Consider the following 21,952-nt stretch of genomic DNA (forward strand, 5'->3'; position numbering starts at 1 on the left):
ATATTTACTGACCTTAAGTGCAGCTGCTTTGGGGCTTGGACATGGTTGCCCTATACCATATGCCTTTTTTGTTTAACCCCTCCACCTCAATGATAGTTATGTACCTACCAGTCTGTGCCATCTTCTCAGTATGTACTTGTCAATCATGTTTTCCTATGTGACTTCCTCCACAACACAGGACATACTCACCGTGGATACCACGGCCATCAGCTTTTAGGCAATGTACGCTATGGGAAGGAACTTGGCCTATGGCCTTAATACTGTCTTTAAACCCTCTGTTTGTACTTGTTTATTGCATTACTGTTGATGGTTATCGTTGAGAATGGACTGTCATGTCAGACTACATTGTGCTAAATGCCCAAATGAAAAACATATCTGAGATCACGTTTACCTGCCAGAGGATTTATATTTATGTCAGTCCAGTCTCAAGATTTATACATACCTTCCATACAGCACAACCTTGCCCTGGAAGGGCAAGAGACACACAATATCACTGCTGTAGTTCGACATTCACTTACAGGTCTACTGACTACATGTGACAATCTCCCCCTTTTGTAGTTCCCACAGTGCTACTCACTCGCTCTCTTGCTCCAGTGCCTCCAGGAAGACTTCCTCCTCTGTGTTTTAGCAGGAATCCTCCAGCACCCAAGGCCCCCCCCCCCCAAGACTAGGTGGCACCCCTGAGGGCCACCAACAGTCTCCTTAGCAGTGCATCTCTATCTTCCACCCAACTTCTCCTGCTGGCATGGTCCATGTCTATTTATGAGGTCGTCTCTGCCCCCTGCCAGCCCACTACTGGGGATTGGCTGAGGCCTCATAAATATGCATGGTAGCCCCTCCCTACTCCCACCCTCTAGTTCTGGAAGTTTCTACAAACTCCCAGACCAGGGGGAAGTGCCAGAGAGAGCTGCCAGATGAGCCATCCAGCCCTGAGTCACTAAACCCTGATCCAGATTCCATATCTCAGGCTTAGCCCCCCTGAGCTTAACTAAATGTACCTGCTCTAGCACAATCTACACTACTTCTAGCACACACTAGAGGGTGCTACATACAGTATGTATTTTACATTTTAAACTGGCGTGCCGCAGGATTTTGAATATTTTTTAAGGCAACTGGGACTGAAAACGGGTTGAGAAATGCTGTATTGGATAATGTAAATGTTTTGACAACACAAAGAAGCCACACATTTGTTGGTATTAAAATTAAGGTTTATTCATTTATCTGTAAAACCATACTCTCCATTTATTGTTGCTGCAGTTATCCCCATCAGTGTTTATCACAGTTTATAGTCATTGTTTAAAAAGCAGCTGTGCAATCAGTTTGGTAGCATGCCACACCTCTTGTGTTACTTATAGACCCATCAGGGAATTTGGGCGGGGTATCGGGACACAAGGTGCAGCGCTAGATCTGCCTACATAAGTCTTGTGTCCAGTTTAGTAGTAACATGACACAATAAGTAGTGTTCTGTAAGTAGGAAGGTTTTAGCCTGACCCAGCCTGGCCATCTGGCAGTTGTGGCATTTGCCAGAGGGGCTGATGAGCCTTTCTGGGCTCAGTCTAGTAGTGCCTATTTTAAAATAACCATTTTTAATAAAAAATACCTAATTCCTGTATCACAATGACTTTGACTCTGTTCATACTACACATGCTGCACTTTGGTGCTACATTGACAGCATTGGTAAAAGTTAACCCCACCCTACACAGATTTTTGGTAGACACCAGTTGATTCAATCACCCTCTATCTTTTTAGATCTCTCAAAGACTTAAGCTGGCCATACATTATACCATTTTCTTTTTCAATTTCCTTTAGATTTACCTTCAACTATGTAATGTACATCAAAAATGTATAAAAAGACACCCAGGCAGACCAATAATTAGTGCACAGGGTAGTACAAAATCAGAACAGTATCCCTTTGCTGAGGCCCCCACCTCAATTAACAGGTGTTGTTCCCTAAGGTTGTGCATAAACATGAAAAAAATGGGGATTAGAGATAATCAAGAAACCTTATAAAGGAACACCATGGACTTAAAAAATCATCTTTATTGAATATAATTAAAATGAATTAATGCAAAAAACTACCACTGATGCAAACATTAAAAATGACAACGTTGTCAAACAACTCAGAAATCTGCCGGCAGCACACCTTATACAATCACCACATTCAGTTCACACTGCAATAAGTCTATGGGGAAACACGGCTCTTCCACAGTCAATGGGATAAGAAAAGATGAGATTATTCAAATGGTGAAGCCACTTAATCCACAGAGACCAAAACCCTGGTAATCTTCCAATCAAAAGAGTATAGCAATCCACATAGAATGCCGCTGAGGCTGAATGTTTAATTAAACAGCAATAAGGGTAATACATGCTGGATGGGGAGATAAGGGCGAAATGGAAATGGGGGTAGCTGGCTCCAAAGAAGTTTGCTGATAGACGATTGAAACCGGTCAGCGTGATGTCACCACGCAACTCTGGTGATCCTGTCTCACCCTGCCCAACTATTGGGGAAGCAGGCTGGCTTTGCAGGACTTTAATCTCTCTGGGCTAATCGGCTATGAAATGGGAGCTGGCAAGCACGGACTGCACACAGCATGAGGATTTGCAACAACCCCCCCTTCTGTGAGACATGAGGAATACTGATGTATAGTGGATATATGCTGCCCAGTGAATGCTATATGTTGAATCCTCACCAGTCTATATATATCCAGCACCATCTGGCTGTGAATCTCCTGTTATAGGGTTGACATTTACCAACCTATATGACTGGTTCTGCTGTTTATCCATAGACCCTATCAAAGATACAGCCAGCTACTCCCATTTCCATTCCACTTTATCTCCCCATCCAGCCTGTATTACCCTCATTGCGGTTTAATTGAACATTCAGCCTCAGCAGCATTCAGTGTGGATTGCTACACCCTTTTGATTGGAATATTACCAGGGTTTTGGTCTCTGTGGATTGAGTGGCTTCACCATTTGAATAATCTCATCCTTTCTTATGCCACTGACTGTGGAAGAGCCCGTGTTTCCCCATAGACTTATTGCAATGTGGACTGAATGTGGTGATTGTATAAGGTGTGCTGCCGGCAGGTTTCTGAGTTGTTTGACAACGTTGTCATTTTTCATGTTTGCATCAGTGGTAGTTTTTTGCATTAATTCATTTTAATCATATTCAAAAAAGTTGATTTTTTTTTAAGTCCACGGTGTTCCTTTATAAGGTTTCTTTGTGATCTCTAATCCCCCTTTTTTTATGTAGTGCAAGGGCCTTTCTGATTGCATACAAATTGAAAGTGTTTAGGTTTGACTTCATATTATATAGTTTTGGTAAATCTAAAGGAAAATTGCACAATGTAATTGTATAACGTATGGCCAGCCTTAGTTCCCTATCCCTAACATAGGAGACGCCTTCTGGCTGTAGGTATCTATGCTGTGGAGAAGCCATCGGAGAAGCAGAGCTTGTAATGACTATGGTAGTTGGGCGGAGTTAGGAATTCTAGTTTGACAAACTGGCCACTGTGTTCCTATGATGTATATTGAGGTGGCATGTGACACACCTTGCCAGTCCCCATGTAGAAAAGAAATATATTAGTTGGGGTGGAGTTGGCTTGTGATACAGAACCACACAGTTTGGCATACCTTATTCAGGTACACCAGTGTTGGTGACTTTGCCCACCAAGGCTGCTTTTGGCTCCAACTCTGGCCCTGGCTGAAATATTTTCACTTTTTATTTGACAAACTGATTTTAAAAACTATAGAATTTAGATTTTCCTTTTTTTTTTTTTTCCTCTTTTTTTTTTTACCAACATTTCAAAAATATTATGTTAAAATACGTTTTTTTACTAGAGAGCCTAGCCATTCTGTTGTCCAAGGCTACAGTCACACATCTGCATTTTTCGTGCAGAGCAGCTGCGTTTTACTGCATATTAGATGCATTACCGTTCATCCCTATGGACAGGGCATTTGGATGGAAATCACACTAAATATGCTGCAAGAAAGATTCATTTTTTTAAACGCACTAGACAAAAAATTCAGAGGGGTGAATGTAACATTAGAAGCAAACAAAAGGGCAACCCTGTCTTAAATACTTATTACCGTTATTTTGCATTAATTCACCATGTATTATAAAAAATACATCTGTATAATCCCAATCCTTATTAATTTAATTAAAAGATTAAAAAAAATATTAGTCTTCAGCACCCCAAAAAATTTGCATTTTTGTAAATTAAGATTTCTCACAAAAAACACTTCCTCAGACAGCTGCCTATTCACCTTATAAAAGATCTTCACTTACTACATAAGGCTCAGATATAGAGACTGTACCTTACCATTAAAAGCAGCATTACAATAAAAAATAAATTATTATTTACCCTACATCAGGGTGAAATGTGACCTTTGAATATACAAATTTCAGTACACCCTTCCAGACTTCAGAATAGTGTGAGATGCAGCCTACATAAATGGCTGCTGTTGCTGGGAAAATGCTTCCTTAACGCTAAATTCCAGGTCTGGCTACTTTTGCGTAATTACATTGGTCCAACTTGGACCAATAGCAGTATGTATGTGCCATACCTGTGGGATCCCTGTGAAAGCTGGAAATCACTGCAATAGGCACCGCTATTCCAGTGCTCTCTAGCTTCCGGGACGTGTGTTGAACGATTGCCCTGTTGCCTATTGAACACAGGCGGTCACCTGCTCAACACAGCAACCATTCAGAGAACACTTTCCATTTTCTCAATGAATGCAGAATGTTCTCTGATTGGATGAGGTGAAGATTGTGACGTCACCGCCCTGTCTCTCCACCTCATCCAATCAGAGAATGCTTTGCTTTAATTGAGCAAATGCAATGTGGCAGGGCAGCCGCCCAGCATGGAACCCGGAAGCTAGTGTATATCACTAGAGTAGCTTTCCAGGTGATTCCAGAGGTGGGACACATGCATACTTACATTGTTCCAAGCTAGACCACTGAAACTATGCAAAATTAGACATACCCAGAGTTCAGCTTTAAAGCTACAGCCAATACTCCCCTTAAGATCTGTATTTAGAGCTCTCAGAGTGGAGCTGAATGGGATATTAAAGTGGATGTAAACCCAAAATCTTTTTTTTTTTTAATCTTTGCCATCACACCTCACAGTTTTCTTAAAGCGGAGTTCTGCTTTAAAAAAAAAAAAGAAAAGTCAGCAGCTACAAATACTGCAGCTGCTGACTTTTAATAATCAGACACTTACCTGTCCGAGGGTCCAGCGATGCGGGGGATCGAAGCCCCGCTCATCTCCCCCTCCTCTCTGAGGTGCCAGCATTGTAATTGTGGGTGCCTGGCTGTGGCTTCACCCACTGCGCATGCATGCGCGCGCGCACCATGACTGGCCACGCAATCATCTGGGACCTGTGACGTGTCCCAGATTATTGCCCAGAGGGAGGGGGGAGAGGTGATCTTCCTTTGCGCCAGAAGGAAGTGGGAGCTGGAACCCTCTGATAAGAGGGTATCCGCGCTTAAAGTGGAAGTTTCAATTTTTGGATGGAACTCTGCTTTAAGAAAATCATAAAAATATTGTTTAGCCTTGCCTGGAGCTGGTAACAGCACTTTCTGTTTCAGGTTGACAACGCAATGTCACTGCCTTGTAATTAGCTGTAGTGCTGTCAGCCTGCTGTATGCATTCTTTCAGTTTCAGAAATTTGGGCTGCCTATCAGGTTTGTCCAACCCCCATGCCTCCTGCATACCTGAAAGGCAGCCCAATGGTCAACTAAAAGAGTGCACACACACATCAGCCAAAAAAAAAATTATTTGGTTAAAGTGGGAATTTAACTGACAGAATTTTGTTCCATTAAACCCTTGGTCTATCTGCAAGCAGAGATACTGTTTTTTTGTGTCTGTTTATTTCTTTTTTGTATTGCCTGAAAGGAGGCAGCCAGCTGAAAAAGACTAAGATGGCAATGCAGGATCTGGTCTATGTCACCCAGAGAGCATTTTCCAACGGGATAATGCAGAATTTGATGTGTGAGTTAGTATGTATTTTAATTCATAAAGAAAAATACTGCATTAAGAAAACTAAATAAAGTGAAGCATAATTCAAAACATACTTAAAAATGTGTTTGCATATACACTTTAAGGGCTTCAAGAAGGCTGCTTGAAAGATGTAAGTGCAATGTGATGCAATTCAGACTATTTTCACAAGTGGGTGCTCCTGTGAACATATGAGGCATACATTTGGGCTATAGACATCTAGGTAGCCATGATAATCAGACTGTGCTTTAATGTTATAATAAAACTTAGGTTCAAAGTAATAACTACGAAGCCTACAGAGAAGAAATTAAAGTGTGAGGGCTGGACAGAGTGGGCAAAGGCTAGAACCCCTGGATAGTTGGTACTGCTATCTAGGGTATCGCTGTGGAGATTAGCCCTCACTTCCTGTCCTGACCTTTTACCAGACAGGAAGTAAGGGGAACTTAGGGTAGGGGAAGACTCTGCCCATGTCAGATATTTATTCCTGTATGTGTTGCGTTTAAGGAGTTCCCCTCACTTCCTCTCTGGTAAACAAAAATGGACAGGAAATAAAGATAATCCCTGGATAATGGTGAAGAACAGATAGCTTTGATCGGGTGGCTGGTGACTGGGGAAGTCTTTGTATAAAATGATTTTTGTATTTACCAGAAGTAAAATGCAGCATTCAAAGTTCTTCCATTGATGTCCTCCTCTCACAGCCCCTTTGTCATGGTTCTAGAGGATTCAATATTTGGAGGCAGCAATCATCAGGGGAACTACACCGGCTTGGACTAACAATCTGGCATCTAACATATGACATGCCGGGTAAGTATTTCTGAAAGTATTTTAACAATTCCATTTTTTATACATTAGAGCCTCACTTTGGTTTGTAGCACCCAATAACATGCGTTCCACATATTTAACCATGACCTGCCTTGTATTTTTATATAAAATATTTAGATGCTCAGAATCTTTCAGAATATCACTCACACAGAAAAAAAAAATCTATAAACTATAGCTATGTGTGCATTGCACTAATCACCACTCTTCCATGCTAGTGAAGGGCTAGACAAGACAAAGAGAAGACACCTGGACTACAACAAAATGGCCCCTAACCTGTCATTTCTAACTCCCACCCATTTCTGGGAGTTAGAGGGTGTCAGTACACCTTTTGACCCTTTAATACCCACAATTAAGACACATTTAAGGTCCATGCTAAAGTCCACAACTGATTGCATCCTAATTTGAACAAAATCACAGCCACCATATGCCAAGCTTTGTCCTCCTTGGGAGAAAATGTCAGAATTTACATCATTTTGGGGACATTTGGATGCTGCTAATTTCAGTGTTACCTGTTTCAGTAGTATCAACATTTATAAAACGTGACACTAATTTACTTATGTGCTACTAGCTAATGCCTATCAGCAACATTAGAATTTAAAGAGGTTCTCTGGAACAATGTTCAATATTTTAAAAGATTTACATTTTCCATCACATTAAAGTGTACATCATGTATAAATGCTGCAAGCACAGAAAAAAAATAATGATCTGCCAAAAATTCAGAGTGCTCAAATGCCTTTTATAGGACTGAAATCCCCAGAGGTGTTCTCAGCCCCTCCTTCTGGACTATCCCCCACCCCTCTCTGTCTCTCTTCACATGCATACATTGATTTCGGTCTTAGCAAACCAATGATGCTTCCGTGACTCCCAGAGACATTTATGCCACACACTGTTGCCCCTACATGAATTTTACAAGCCTGGTGATGATGTCATAGGGAGTAATGAAAGCCATTTCTCACTACAGGAACAAGGTAAAAAAAACATGTAGTGACATAAAGTGAAAGATAGAGGTTTGGGCAAAAATTGCATAATACCTTGATATACCCTTTAACGTCCACAAGCGAGCCAAGGGTAGTGTTGGCCTGAGCCCCTAACTGAATTCACTGGTGCTAAATTGTATTGACTGTTAAGTGAGGTGCTTCCATGTATGCTCCAGTAGGTATCTATGACAGCACCTCTCATCACCCATTGTCATCTCAGAGCTCAGGCTTTCAATAGTCTTTAAAGGAATCTGCATTTTACCATTTTATGGCCACTAGCCAAACCAAAGTTTCTGCGTCAGGTTCTTTTACTGGGGCTTCTCTGCTATGAATAGGGGTCTTGTTCCTTGGTGTTCACCATCTAGTGCATTTATTCTGAACCTGGGTTCTTCTTTCAGAGGTTTCTATGATTTTGTTTAAGCAGTGAGAATGAGAGCCCTAGACACTGGAGAAAATGAAAAGTAATTTTAAGGGTTCCTCTGTGTTAAAAAGTTTGAAAAAGGCTGTCATATATTGATGAAACAGCACAGGTACACTTAAGTGTTTCTGTGAATCATCCATCAAAAATATGAACTATGCTCCGTGGACTTCAACAGTGCCTATGCAAAAAGGTTCCCCCAGGTTCACTGTTTGATCTGCATTCTTGGAAAGACTGGCCTATCTTTTGGATTCTTTAGTTCATCTTCCTACTGCCTGCACAGCATCCCTATGTAACGTCTCTGCCTGAACCATGTCTGCCTTAAACTGAACAACAATTGATGGTGTTTGCCTTGATCTGTGCCTGTAGCTCAGCCTGAACACCACCTTCCCTGATTTTATCTTGTATTCAGAATATACTATGGGCTGTTGATTCTGTAGTTTGGGGGCTGACCTGATGACCATGACTAGGAAACATCACATAGTGCATCCCATACCTGTTTGGTGAGTTGTTGGTGGAAATTGGTTACCCATTTAATTCCACCCCAACTACCATTGCCACAGTAAGTCAATACCAATCTGTGACAACCTTTTCAATAGGTATGTGAAAGAGCCTAAAGCCGCGTACACACGAGTGGAATGTCCGTCAGAAAAAGTCTGACGGAAGCTTTTAATCGTATATTCCGATCATGTGTGTGCCTCATCGGACTTTTTTTTTTAGAAGATTCTGACGAACTTAGAAATAGAACATGTTCTAAATATTTCTGACGGAACCAATTCCTATCGGGAAAACCACTTGTCTGTATGCTGTTCCGACGGACCAAAAATGATGCATGCTCTGAAGCAAGTACGAGACGGAAGCTATTGGCTACTGGCTATTGAACTTCCTTTTTCTAGTCCCGTCGTACGTGCTGTACGTCACCGTGTTCTGCACAGTCGGACTTTGGTTTGACCGTGTGTAGGCAAGACCACTTGAATGGAATTCCGTTGGAGTTCCGTTTGAGAAACCTTCAGAGTTTATTCCGACAGCAAAACCGGTCGTGTGTACGCGGCATAAGTGTTTCTAAGCAACACACTTCTAAAATGAAAGTGGTGTAGGTAGGTTTCTTTGAGAACCTCTTTAAATTACCAAATATCACTGAAAGTTAAATAACAAAAGGTAATAATTTGTTGATCAAGGGCCAATGTAAACTGGCTTTTTTCTACTTCACCATTGTTTGAATTGTAGTTGTAAAATAGACAAAAATAGGAGTATCTTCAACATTTCCTCACTGTTCCTTGTCAATATGACCCATCATGACCAAAGGTTTCTAAAACAATTACTTGGTTCCCCAGCAACCAATCGGCTTCTTTAATCTTCTGATCTGGCCTGGAAAGAAGTTAAGGGGAAGCCCACTGGTTGCTGGGATCAACCTAGACATCACTCCTTTGTGACAGTCTTGGTCATGAAGCCCACTGTGACTGGTTTGTCCACCAAATGCAGTGCCCGAGTGAATAGAAGCACATATAACCTCCCAGAATCCCTTGCTTCACAACCATTTCTATACAGTGTGAACTGGCCTAGAGAAAAGACCGGTTCTGGCACTCGGGACATCCTGTGTCTGAGCTTCACCTTAGGCTGGAGAGAACTCTATTCCGTACACAGGAGACCAGTGAAGGTGGAACAAGGACAGACAAAACATTAAAATCACTATTTAGTTTGAGTTGTCTGGATCTTTGAACCACTCGGGGTGTGAGAAAGAGATGTTATATACAGATGCCCAGCGGGCAAACACCAGTTTCTCCGTGATGAAGCGGTGGTGATTGCCTCTTCGTCCACGCTCATTCTGAATGTAAGTGGTACACTCATCAGAGCCTCTAGGCTCATAGTAATGATACGCCATCTTGTGCTGTCTCTTGCTGAGGATGGAAAAGAGAAAGAACCAGTACTTTGTTAGAAGGTGACTAAAACAGATAAACCATAATTGATAAAATAACTCATAAGGCATAGTACATGTTCATCATTAATATGATAAAAATTGTCTTTACATTTTCTATAAAACAGTATAAGAATAACATGACATGAACAAAATGATACTACTGGCAGAGCTCTACAACAGGGGTCTCCAAACATTCTAAACAAAGGGCCAGTTTTCTGTCCTTCAGATTTTTGGGGGGCCGGATTGTAGGTAACAGGATTAGAAAATACCTTGGTGCCAGACGGAGCAAACAATGTTTTAAGCTTGGTGGTTAGTGATAGCATATATAGCGCCGGTGGTCAGTAGAAGGAGAAATAGTGCCCCATCATTGGCATTAGTAAGATCAATAATGTTTGTTCATTTATATCTGTGAGAATTACATCTCAGCGTTGTTTTCAGTGAGAGGACTACTGTCCTTGGTGTCAGTGGGAGACATAGTGCCCCACTGTTAGTGTTAGTGGAAGGAATGATGCCTCATCTTTGGTGTCAGTGGGATGAATAGTTCCACTTATCAGTGACCCCAGGGCTGGATGAAGGCAAGCAAACGGCTGCATCCAGTCCGCGGGCTACAATTTTGGGCTTACTACTCTTCAACTACAACAAACATTATATATTAGCTTCAAGATTGAGATTCACCAAGTGGCATAGTGCTATACAGGTAGAATGTGCACAGCCCTCTATTCCCTATGTGCCCTATCCACTGTGAGTGAGTACCTTGACAACTCATTTAGTTCAGTCATGTCATTATCCATAAGGAATAAGAGTGAAGTAAATCAGGACATTGAGGAACAGAGAGGTGGGAGGAGATGGGAAATAAAGAAAGAAGAATTAATAAATTGAGGGTTCACTGGGAAGAGAGAGACATCTAAGGCTCCCGTTAGCCCTCAGTGGTAGTTCAGGTAGTCATTAAAGGGGTTGTAAACCTTTGTGTTTTTTCACCTTAATGCATCCTCTCTCGGCTCTTGATTGGATAGATTGATAGCAGCGCAGCCATTGGCTCCCGCTGCTGTCAATCAAATTAAATGGCGCGAGCGCTGGGGGGATGTCAAGTCCTGCATTTGGCCTATATGGACGCCAAATGCTGGACTCGGGAGCACGCCCGCAAGGTAACCCCCTCGGGGGAAGAGCTTCTCTGAGGGGGTTATCAGATGTGGGGAGGAGCCACAAGAGCCGCCTAGGGACCCCAGAAGACGATAATCGGGGCCACTCTGTGCAAAACAAGCTGCACAGTGGAGGTAAGTATGATATATTTGTTTTTTTTTTTTTTTTAATTTACCTTTACAATCACTTTAATATAAAGTCAAAATTTTATATTGAAAACAAATTTAAAGGCCTTTCAGTTTGTTGGCACTTTCACACGTTTTTTCTCTGACTGGTTTAAAAGGAAATGAACTATCAGACATTAAACATCATCTTAGATTGTAAGATCTAACAAGCAGGGTCCTCTGATTCCTACTGTATTAAATTGTATTCTAATTATACTGTCTGCACCTATGTTGTAAAGTGCTGCGTAAACTGTCTGCACTATATAAATGCTGTATAATAATAATATTTGCTTTGATACACTGGAATCTATTGTTACAAATGAGTTAGGCAGTCTGATATTACTTTCAAATGATAATACATGTGTTAATGTGCGTTTTTCAATGCATTGTAGCGTGTTGGGTTAATACACCCCATTGACTTTGAGTAGGCAATTAACGATTCTCAATGCACAAAAAAAATAAATTACTTCCACAGTGGGGTGCATTTACTAAAGGTAATTAGACTGCATTTTGCAAGTGCAGTTGCACTTATTTTCCCCAAAGCTTAGTAAATATGGTAAAGCTTTGCTGATTTCCATCATCCAATCATGTGTAAACAAAAATTATATATATATTTTTTTACTTTCCTTGCACCCATTTACTAAGGAAAATGAGTGCAACTGCAAAGTGCCCAGTCTATTTGCCTTTAGTAAATCAACCCCAGTGCATCACAACACATTGCATGAACATTTTAGTGCAGTGCAGGAGCCTTTCAAAATGATTTAATTCAAAATGATTATCACTGCAGTGTAGTTTTTGCATTATTGTTTATTGTGGTAACGCACAATGCATAAGTGTGAATGGGCCCCAATGGTTTTGATTACACTTTGTTTAGGGCTGAATTTTATATTCTAGAGGGAATTATCTTCAAAAGATATGCACACTAATCAGGGAATTTTTGATTGCCTCCTTGGAGATCAGGAAGGATTTTTTTCCCCATTGGAGCAAATAGGATCATGCTTCCTCCGGATCAGCTGTGAGTATAGGATTGTGTATATAGGACTGTATAATTTTTCTTTTTTCTCCTTCTATTGGTTGAACTGGATGGACTTGGACTTTTTTTTCAACCTGACTAACTATGTAATTCTGTAACCCCAAGAAAAAAATAGAACTGAAGTCCCCCCCAGCTTCTTTAACAAAAAAACTAAATGTAACAAAGTGAGCAGTAGCGGCTGTTTTTTTTTTTGGGGGGGGGCTGAAAACAAATAACTACCCCCCTCGAGTGACCGGCGGCACCTCCCCCGTTTGTCTGCTGGTCAGTCCGGCACTTGCCCCATCGTGGCGGGAAGCGGGCAACCTCCGTGTCCTCTCCTCCAATGGCGGCTTCCAACGTGCGGCTCCCGCCTCCTCTTAGGCGTCCAATAGGATTGCCTGTCCTTTCAGCCAATCGGGTGATGGGTCTCAAAACCCGCTTCCTGATTGGCTGGGAGGAGGCTCAGTGTTACAATAGTGAATATTCATTTGCTGTTGTAACACACCTGGGTGGGCTCCGTTTGCATTCTCAGCGCCCCGAGCCCACCCTATTTTAAAGCCTATTAGAGCCTCTGGCTCAGGTGATTCAAAAGAACACCCACCCCCCCAATCCATGCATCTGGCATCCTGCAAGGGACCGGATGCATGGATAGGGGGAGGCAGCGATGGACGGGGGGGGGGGGGCGCCGTGTGCCCTTAATGGACGGGCTGCCCTTGACAATGAGGACTCTGAAACCAGTGCCCCATCCTCTCCATTATTAGTGGCTCACACTAGTAGACTACACTTTAATATATCATGTTGAGCAGCTTAAAGAAAACATGTACTAAGAGTAATGGGTGAGCTGTCGCCAATCTACTAAATATGCTGATTGCCTGGCTGTCTTTGATTTCGGAAGAGTCATTGACCAAGAGCAAATATGCAGCAAGTAAAGTCAAAACTCCTAATCCTTTTGCGCAGAAAATACTGAAGCCACTGGATCAGTATGACAGCCAGAGAACTATGATTTTTAGAAAAGAAATATCATCAATAGGCAGCCTCAATGTTTCATTAATACAGCGGCCTATTAAAAGTTTTTTCTTGTCCCTTTTAAGGGTGACACCACGTTTATTAAAAAATATTGCTATAAGAAATATCATTGCTACACAAGCCATTTTGTAATTTCATGTTATTACAATAGCCATTCTATTTCATTCTGTAGACAGCTCCAGTTTTTTAAAGCTGACAAAAGAAATGTAAATGTTGCTTCACTGAAACCATGGCAACTGAAGCCATTCTGTACACCGTGTGCAGAAAGCCTAGTAGATGAGAAGCTGTAAATCTCAACCTGCAGCCCAAAGGGTAAGCAATCTGCTTCATTAAATGCAAACTCAGACCAAAAGAAAGTATAAAACTTATCAGACAAACCAGTTTCAAGAAGGGGCTTGACCATCGTTTGTGACTCTACATTACATAAACGGGATTGCATTTCCTTTTCTGCTTCTTTTTTTGTGTAGTATGAGCCTTTGTGAGATTGGCCTACAACGTTCCTTGCCCTCTGCCAGTAAAGCAAAACTGATTCGCCGGTGGTCCATTCCCATAATGAAGGCATGTCACCAGTGGCGGCTGTTGTTTTTTTTTGGGGGGGGGGGGGGCGGCAAACAACCACCCTTCCCTCCGGGGCGACTGACGGCACTAAACCCCCCCCCCCCCCGCTCGCGATCTGCCGGTCGGTCCGGCACTTACCCCATCTAGGGGCTCTGGTGTCCAGCACGGCGGTCCCCATCTGGGTGGCGGGTGGTGGGCTGGCTCCGGTGTCCTGTCCTCCAGCATGGTGGTTGTTGCCGTGCTTCTCATCCTAGGCGCTAGGCATCCAAAAGTATCGCCTGACGTTTTGGCCAATATGGAAACGGTGGGGAGGAGATTTAATGTGAAAATAGTGAATATTCATTCGCTATCGTCACACAACTGGGTGAGATCACCCCAAGCCCACCCTTTTTTGAAGCCTAAACACCCCCCCCATCATTGGAATCCATAGTCTGGCAAACTGTATGTAGATCAGGGGGCCAGACGCATGGATAGGGGGAGCAGCGCCCGTGCGCCCCTAATGGACGGGCTGCCACTGCATGTCACACTTTAGCTGGCCATGCATGAAGTTAAAGTGGTTCTAAAGCCTTACAGTTTTAACCCTAATGCATTTTGTGCGTTAAGATAAATACCTTCTCTGATCAGAAACTTTCTAAATACTTACATATTCCCCGATTTTGATTCAGCGATGTGCCCAAGAGCAGCGACTCTCTCCCTTCTCACTGGATAGATTGATAGCCACGGGAGACATTGACTTTCACTGCTGTCAATCAAATCCTATGATGAGGGGTGGGGCCAAGCCGCGCTGCCTGTGTCTATAGACACAGGCAGGGCAGCTCGGGCTCATGCCCACGAGTGCCCCATAGAATGTCGCTTTCTATTGGGGCACTCGCCGAAGAGGAGGAGCCAGGAGCGCCAGTGGGGGGACCTTTGAGTAGAAGGATCTGGGGCTGCTCTGAGCTAAACCACTGCACAGAGCAGGTTAGTACCACATGTTCATTATTTTAAGAAAAAAAGGAAAGCTTTTCAATCACTTTAATTTTGGGCCGGTCATAATATGAGCCATGGGTGGCCGTGTCAGCACCACTAAACTTGATATCCTTCAATCTAAAAAGGAGCTTGGTGTAAAATTATGAGCCTAACAGTGACTGACAGACCCCCACATTGGCTACAAGCGCTGATAGAATGCTGATTTTCCATGCTGGTTTAGACCGTCTTCTCGGATTTTCAGCCCGGGTGTACCAGGCTTAAAGTGGGACTTTAGTGAAAAATGTAAAATAGGCCAACAGGCAGGAATTTTAATGTAGAAGGGATATACTTTGTCTCTTCTGCATTAAAGTTACTTACCTGCCTGTCCGGCCTTGTATAGCTCACTGTACAAATGCAGCAATGCGGAATCTGACTGAACCCCTGCACATGCGCGGGAGTGACGGCATTTCCGTCCTGTCAATGACAGCGGCCAACGATTGAGACCCAGAAGCCAGTCGCCAGGGGATGTCAGTAGCCGGGTGGGGAGCTCGGAGACACCGCATTGCTGGAGCTGAGATGAGTATAGCTCCGCTTTAAAAGTGTATAGCTAGTCTTCGTTTGCCCACCTCTAGCAATTACAGGTCCATGATTCCATTGCCTCTCTGCCACTGTCATTTTTCCAGTCTATCATTTTTCCAGTCTTTTTTTCAGCCATTGGGTGGACACTGATAATATTAAGGAGATTTTTTAGTAAATGAGACATACAAATGTAGCACACTCTATCATAGGTAGGTGCTAGAGTGAGGATTTTGTAAGGGAAACTGTCAGTGCAGGTAAATTTGGGCAGGCCTATGCTTCAGGCTAGGCCAGTTTGTTTTGATCTGGGAGGGAGGGCAGGGAGTGTTTAGTGCAGCAGTGGGTGTGACCACCTGTGCTTTAGTTCTGAGGCGCCTCCTCTGCTTCCAGGAAGAATGATCTGGAAGAGGGGCAGGGCCTAGCACTGGAGTGGCAGGCAGCTCATGTGAGGAGCCCTGACCAATCCCCAACTGGAATTGGCAGGGGGCAGGTCTCCCATATAAGCTGGGGTAACAACCCACTGGAGGAGGAGTTGTCAGCCGGGAGATGTGGAGAATGGAGTACTAGGCAGAAGCAGGGTCCCCACCCCCATCTGGGGGGGGGGTGCGAGGCCCAGCGGAGGAGCCCGGGAGAGCCGGGAGGGAGCTTCACCTTTACACGGGTATGGATGAAGTGTTCTGGAACAGAGGGGCTGGAGAAACTGTCGGAACGTATGTCCAGTTAGAGTTCTCCATCATGAACTCGGGACAGGAGAAGGTCAGTGAGTGGACCACGGTTGAGTTCTGGATGAGGCATGCCAGGGGAGCTGGGTGGGAGGCCAGAGGAGAGACTGTGGGAAGAGTGTCAAATCACTGCGGCCTGAGGGCACAGGATTTGCAGGCCTGACTAGCTGGGAGCAGTAGTTCACCAATCAGCACATGCTACAAAATTACTAGGCCGTCGGGGAGAGGTACTGCAGACCTCTGGCCTAGTAACAGTGCAACCAATACTAGCCAGCATCTGAGATTGTTCAGCGTGGTCTCTTTTTTCAAAAGAGGACGATGTGACAGGAAGAATAATGATCTACAGTGGAAGTTTGTGCAGGAGGGTGGAAGTCCTGAGAGCAACGGTTTGCAGGAGATACGCAGAGGAGGAGAAATAGTCTGCATGGTGTTATGCAGGGGAAGTGACTGTAGATATTACACGTACATCAGTACTTCACGGCTTAACCTTTTGTTCTAATTCTTAAATATGATGGCAAAGCAATTGTTCTATGGGCATCCCATACTTCCTTCCCCCCAACTAAGTTATATTCCCCAATAAACAAAACAAAAACAACACAAAATGACTGTTCATTGTCTCAGAAGGGGTAGATGGAGGTCTGGCAGCAGGGTGATATGGTGGATGTTAGTTACCAGTAGCAACCAAGCGCTACACAAACTAACGCCTTCAAAAATTCCACCCACTAGTAACTTTGTTTGGATGGGGGGGGGGGGTGGTATTATGTTTCACTTTAACTGTTATGGTGTGCAGAACTTGCACAGAGGTCCATTGGTGATTCTGTGTGTCTGCCACTGACATAAAGTTACAGTCACCCAATTCAGTTTTTTTTTTGGACCACCGTCATCCAGTGGTGGTGCGTCCATTTAGGGCGCATGGGCACCGCCCACTCTGTCACGCCACCCCCCTCTGTGTAGAATGCATAGCATGAATCTATCCACGGCCACTGTAGCCACCCCCTATTCAGGCGTTCGGCCCCTGTGTGCTGGTCAGACGGAGAGCGGGGGGGTCATAGAGGCTACATATGATGTGCATAATGGCTGCATTTTATGGGGCACAGTGGCTGCAATTGATAGTACAGTGAGGCTGCAATTGATGTTTTTTTTTTTTCCAGTATTTTTCAGAATTTTTCAGTTTGCAACCCCCCAAAAATTTTGAGCACCAGCTGCCACTGCTGTCATCTCACATTGATGAATCCCATACATTATGGTCTGAGCAGGGGAAGGAAAACCTGCCTTGAACACAATTGTACTGCCATGCCAGATCATGTGCGGCATTTGTTCTTAGTTATTCTTTATCCCAGCGACCTCTAATTGGCCTTTACAGTCCTCAGCACCTGCTCAGACTATAATATTCTACACAGAAATAGCTTCTCCGCAACCTAAACCAAAGTGATGATAAAGTCCCCCTTATTGCTACCTAATGGGAAATCCCCAGCAATGTTAGAAAGTGAGTAAGAGATCCATTACCTGCAGTAGTTAGGTGGCACCATTCCATATACATGAACATTATTACACAGCTCCACGGCAATCACCATTGTAAACCAGCCTGTGCTCAGCCAGGAGTGAGACTTCTCCCTACCAGAGACAAAAATACATTTACCAAACACTTATAAAGTTTTATTATAATATACAACAATTCTTTTTTTTTTTTTTTAATCAACGTTTCTTTTTTTGTTTTTGTTTTTTTATGATATTCCATTATATGACAATGCTCCCATTTGTGTTTTTTTTTTGTTTTGTTTTTTTTTTTATACCAGAGAGCTCATACACAGGGATAAAAGAGGATTTAAAGGATCAGTGTACCTTTAGTGCACTTATTCCTTCCTCCTATCACCTAGGACGCTCAGCATATAAAATCGTTATCTAGAACTAGATCTTTACTACCCAGAGCTGCATAGCCTTTGGCTCAATGCTTCAAAAAATCTTTTTATTGTATCAGCAACAGGAATGGCACACACCAAGATGCAAAATAATCTTCCTTTATTAAAATGGCCAGCAGGAACAAATTCTATTCTGACACATTTTGAGCTAGGCACAGTGCTTTCACAAAGAAAATGAATTGAGAAAACACTTTGCCTAGCGCAAAACGTGTCAGAATAGGACTTGTTCCTGCTGGCTATTTTATGAAAGGAAGATTATTTTGCATCTCAGTGTGCGGCATTCCAATTGCTGATACATCTGATTTCTTTGGCAGAGACGAGGCGAGAAGAGCCAGCACCTGAGATGTGGTTGTGGAGTGTGAAGCCTGATCTTGACTGGAGCAGCATGTGAAATAATATTTGACATCAGAAATCTTGTTGTTTGTACTTCTGCTTGCACACCGTGGCCTCCATATACCTCTAAGAGACTAGAAACCGCAGTGCAGTCTGGAAGATTTTAGCCAGAGGTTGCGCAGCTCTGCGCAGTGAAGATCTCAAGACAGCCATGTTTTGGATAAATTAAGTATTATAAATGCTGAAATTGCTGAAGAAGGAAGCGTAGAGCTGGTTATAAAAGGTGTACTATGAGTGCTCCTATGCTCTTATCTAAACCCAAGAACCAAAATGCAACATATTGCAGCTTACATAAGGTGGCTGCATTAGTCTTCTTTTTTACAGGATATGTGCATTTTAATACAAGTGCAGGAAACTGCCTGTTGATTTTGACAGAAATCTTGTGTCCTCTTAACTTCTTAACCTACAGTGCACTGAATTTAAATCTCAAACCATGTTATTAACGTTTATAGCCACCTTCTATGACCTACAAAACAACTCCCATCTATGCAGTGGTGAGGAGAGGGTGAAGTGTTTGTACCCCAAATTAGTAGAGCAGCCTGGGGTGACAACCATGGCCCTTCCATAGATACAGTGCATGCATACAGTGAGTGAGCGTTGTCACTTTAAGACAGAAAGCATCACCAGGTGAAAATAATGATATAATAAACCTGAAAAAAGGAAACAATAGCAGCCACACACCACATCTAAGATCTATTAAGCTTCAATATATTACATTTTTGTTTTTTTTGGATTTGAATACGCAGAATCACCTGGGTCAGAACAGAAGCTTTCAATACTTCAATCACCAGATAAGTATAGTCCTTTAGTCATGTTAGAAGTTTGGTTAAAGCAGAACTAAAAATTAAAAATGAACTAAAAAATGTATGTCTAAATCCATGAACAAAAAAATATTTTAGTTTACCAATCCTTGGATTTGGTGGCTCTGTTTTTTTTTTTCAGACTTTATCTTTATTTTGCCCTGGTGATCCTTCCTTAGGGTGTCAACTCTTACTTGCTATACTAAATTGAGGAAAGCGTTGTGCTGTACTGTATTGAGGAGCAGCAAAGCATCTTCTGATTGGGATGAGGTGCAGATGTTATCGCCCTACCTCGTCCAATCAGATTGTTTGACATTATTTGAGAAATAGCAAAGCAATCTCTGAATAGTGCCCGAGCCAAGCAGCTGACCTCCTGTGTTCAGAATGCAGCAGGATAGTCATTCAGCACGGGACCCGGAAGCAAGTGCAGATCACTGGCATGTAAAAATATATGTGCCTGGAATTCATCTTTAAAACTAAAGTGCCCCCGTATAGGCTTGTTATTTAGCAAGGAAGGTCACTCAAAGTGTCAAGCAGCCTGCATATGGCTGGACATCATCTATCTGTTTCCAGAATGACCCATATAAAACTTTGATAATAATTATGAATAGCTTTATTCTAACCTGTCTCGTCCAGTCTCTGCCCGAAACAGCTCGTCAAACCTCATCATATTCCGAGGAGACAAAACGAAGGCTGACACGTTGGGGAAAGCAGAGCTGGCTCGCTCGATGATGTGATACAGGTTAGCTTTGCTATTTTGCACCATCTTGATCGGGGGCCCCCAGAATATAAGCGTCTGTCTTGGAGCTCGGCTCAAGAATTCCTGTGGCCTTCGCAGAACCCGGTACACACTAGAATGGGCAACTACCCGGAAAGTTGTTTTGTTACCCACGTCCTTTTCATAGCCAGTGGTGGGAGCATCGTTCATGCGGATGATGCATTCTGCCTGATCGATCTTAGGGCCCAAGCCGGTGTTCAGCAGATGGCTAGAGCTGGTGACGAGGACACAACTGTTGCATTTGGAGTGTAGAGTCTAAAGAGGGTTCAGAGATCCACATTTAGATTAGACTATAGATCATTAAGATTTTAACAAATAATTACCCCAGGCAAACATATAGAGCTATACAGTATGCACCTCTCCAAAAGACATGTAAAAAAATCAGCTTTCTGAAAAGTTAGTATTTGAATATGACTAGCCAGCCCCACCATTTGATAGTTCTTGGGCCTGCATCTTGGAAGGAAAGAGTCGATGTACTGAGTTTTTATCAAGGCTGCAGCCAGGAGTGGACTGGGATATGGAACAGGAGGACATTTTCCTCTTCAAGCCTTCCCCCACCCCCCCAGGTCAGTAATAGGATATGTTGGACTGGTGGCCTGAGTGGATATACTTTGCCATTTAGATATCGAACAGAGGGGGACCCAGAGTCAGTGACAGTTGCTGGGCTTTACCTGCTCCCCTACCTGCAATCACAGAGGGCAGAGGGAAGTCTTCCTGCACTGAATGACACTGGCCATAGATTTATTTATTTCATTCATCCATGCACACAAACAACATGGATGGACGATTCCCCCCCTACAACTGCTGGCTGTAAAGATACCTAAACAGTACCTGCAGTTGACCAGCTTACAATTTTCAGTTCAGCTTTTTTGACAAAAGTCAGTGTAGTAATCAACTACAGGGAGCAGGGCCATTGATTCCTCTAAATTTGACATTGTAACGGTGTATGGACAGCTTTAAAGTTGTTATTTATAGTTACAGAATTTATAAGGTTGAAAAAAAAACACAGGTTCATTCAGTTTAACCTATTCACGACTGAAGTGAGATAACCCCAAGGGGAGATGGTGCTGAGAGATGTGTCACCTGCCTGGAGTTTGCATGTTCCTCCTGTGCCTGCATGGGTTTTCTCCGGGTACTTTGGTTTCCCCCCACACTCAAAAGACATGCTGGTAGGTTAATTGGATCCTGCCTCAATTGGCCCTAGTATGTGAATGCATGGATGTAAGTTAGGGACCTTCAATTGTAAGCTCCCTGAGGGGAGGGACTGATGTGAATGTACAATATATAGGTAAATCTTTGCGTAAATTGACGGCGCTATATAAGTGCCTGTAATAAAAAATAAATAAAAAAATCAGTGCTTGGACAAGGTTATCCAGTGCCAAGGGCAAAGATGGAACACTGTCCAAATGGATGTAGTGCTTGTGGCATGTGTAGAGAACTGAAAAGCTTAGGATCGGTGCACAAATATGGGGCTTACAGTGGCGAAGGAAAAATGTCCCTGCATCAGTAGTTTCATTGGAAGGAAAGAAATGCTCTTGTGTCAGTGGTGTCACTGGATGGAAAAAATGTCCCTTTGTCGGTGGTGTTGCTGAGAGGAAAAAACGGCCCAGGTGGTGTCAATCTGAGGAGGACTGCTTTGTTATGTCAATAGGATGAGGGGGGGGGGACAACTGGGAGGTGGGCTCTTTGGAGTGCATAAAACTAAAGGAACCTGGAGGGGCTCTGAAGGAGGAATGGGGCTAAAGGGCTATAAGGAAAGGAGGAGGTTAAGGGGCTCTTGGG

General features: G+C 43.1%; 1 protein-coding gene across 4 annotated transcripts in view; it reads right to left on the bottom strand.

Annotated features, from left to right (window-relative positions):
• Positions 1 to 4,998: 4,998 nt before the first annotated feature.
• Positions 4,999 to 21,952, bottom strand: part of ST6GALNAC6 (ST6 N-acetylgalactosaminide alpha-2,6-sialyltransferase 6) — a 200,569-nt gene continuing 183,615 nt past the window's right edge. For all 4 annotated transcript variants that reach the window (XM_073600464.1, XM_073600463.1, XM_073600465.1 and 1 more), the window contains 3 exons: positions 20,016 to 20,425; positions 17,787 to 17,894; positions 4,999 to 10,114 (listed from right to left, as the gene is read on the bottom strand). In XM_073600464.1, coding sequence (XP_073456565.1) covers positions 9,910 to 10,114; positions 17,787 to 17,894; positions 20,016 to 20,425 — 723 coding nt within the window. In that variant the 3' untranslated portion in view covers positions 4,999 to 9,909. The remainder of the gene's footprint in view (positions 10,115 to 17,786; positions 17,895 to 20,015; positions 20,426 to 21,952) is intronic.

Source organism: Aquarana catesbeiana, linkage group LG09 (genome assembly GCF_042186555.1).
Source record: "Aquarana catesbeiana isolate 2022-GZ linkage group LG09, ASM4218655v1, whole genome shotgun sequence".
Lineage (NCBI taxonomy): Eukaryota > Metazoa > Chordata > Amphibia > Anura > Ranidae > Aquarana > Aquarana catesbeiana.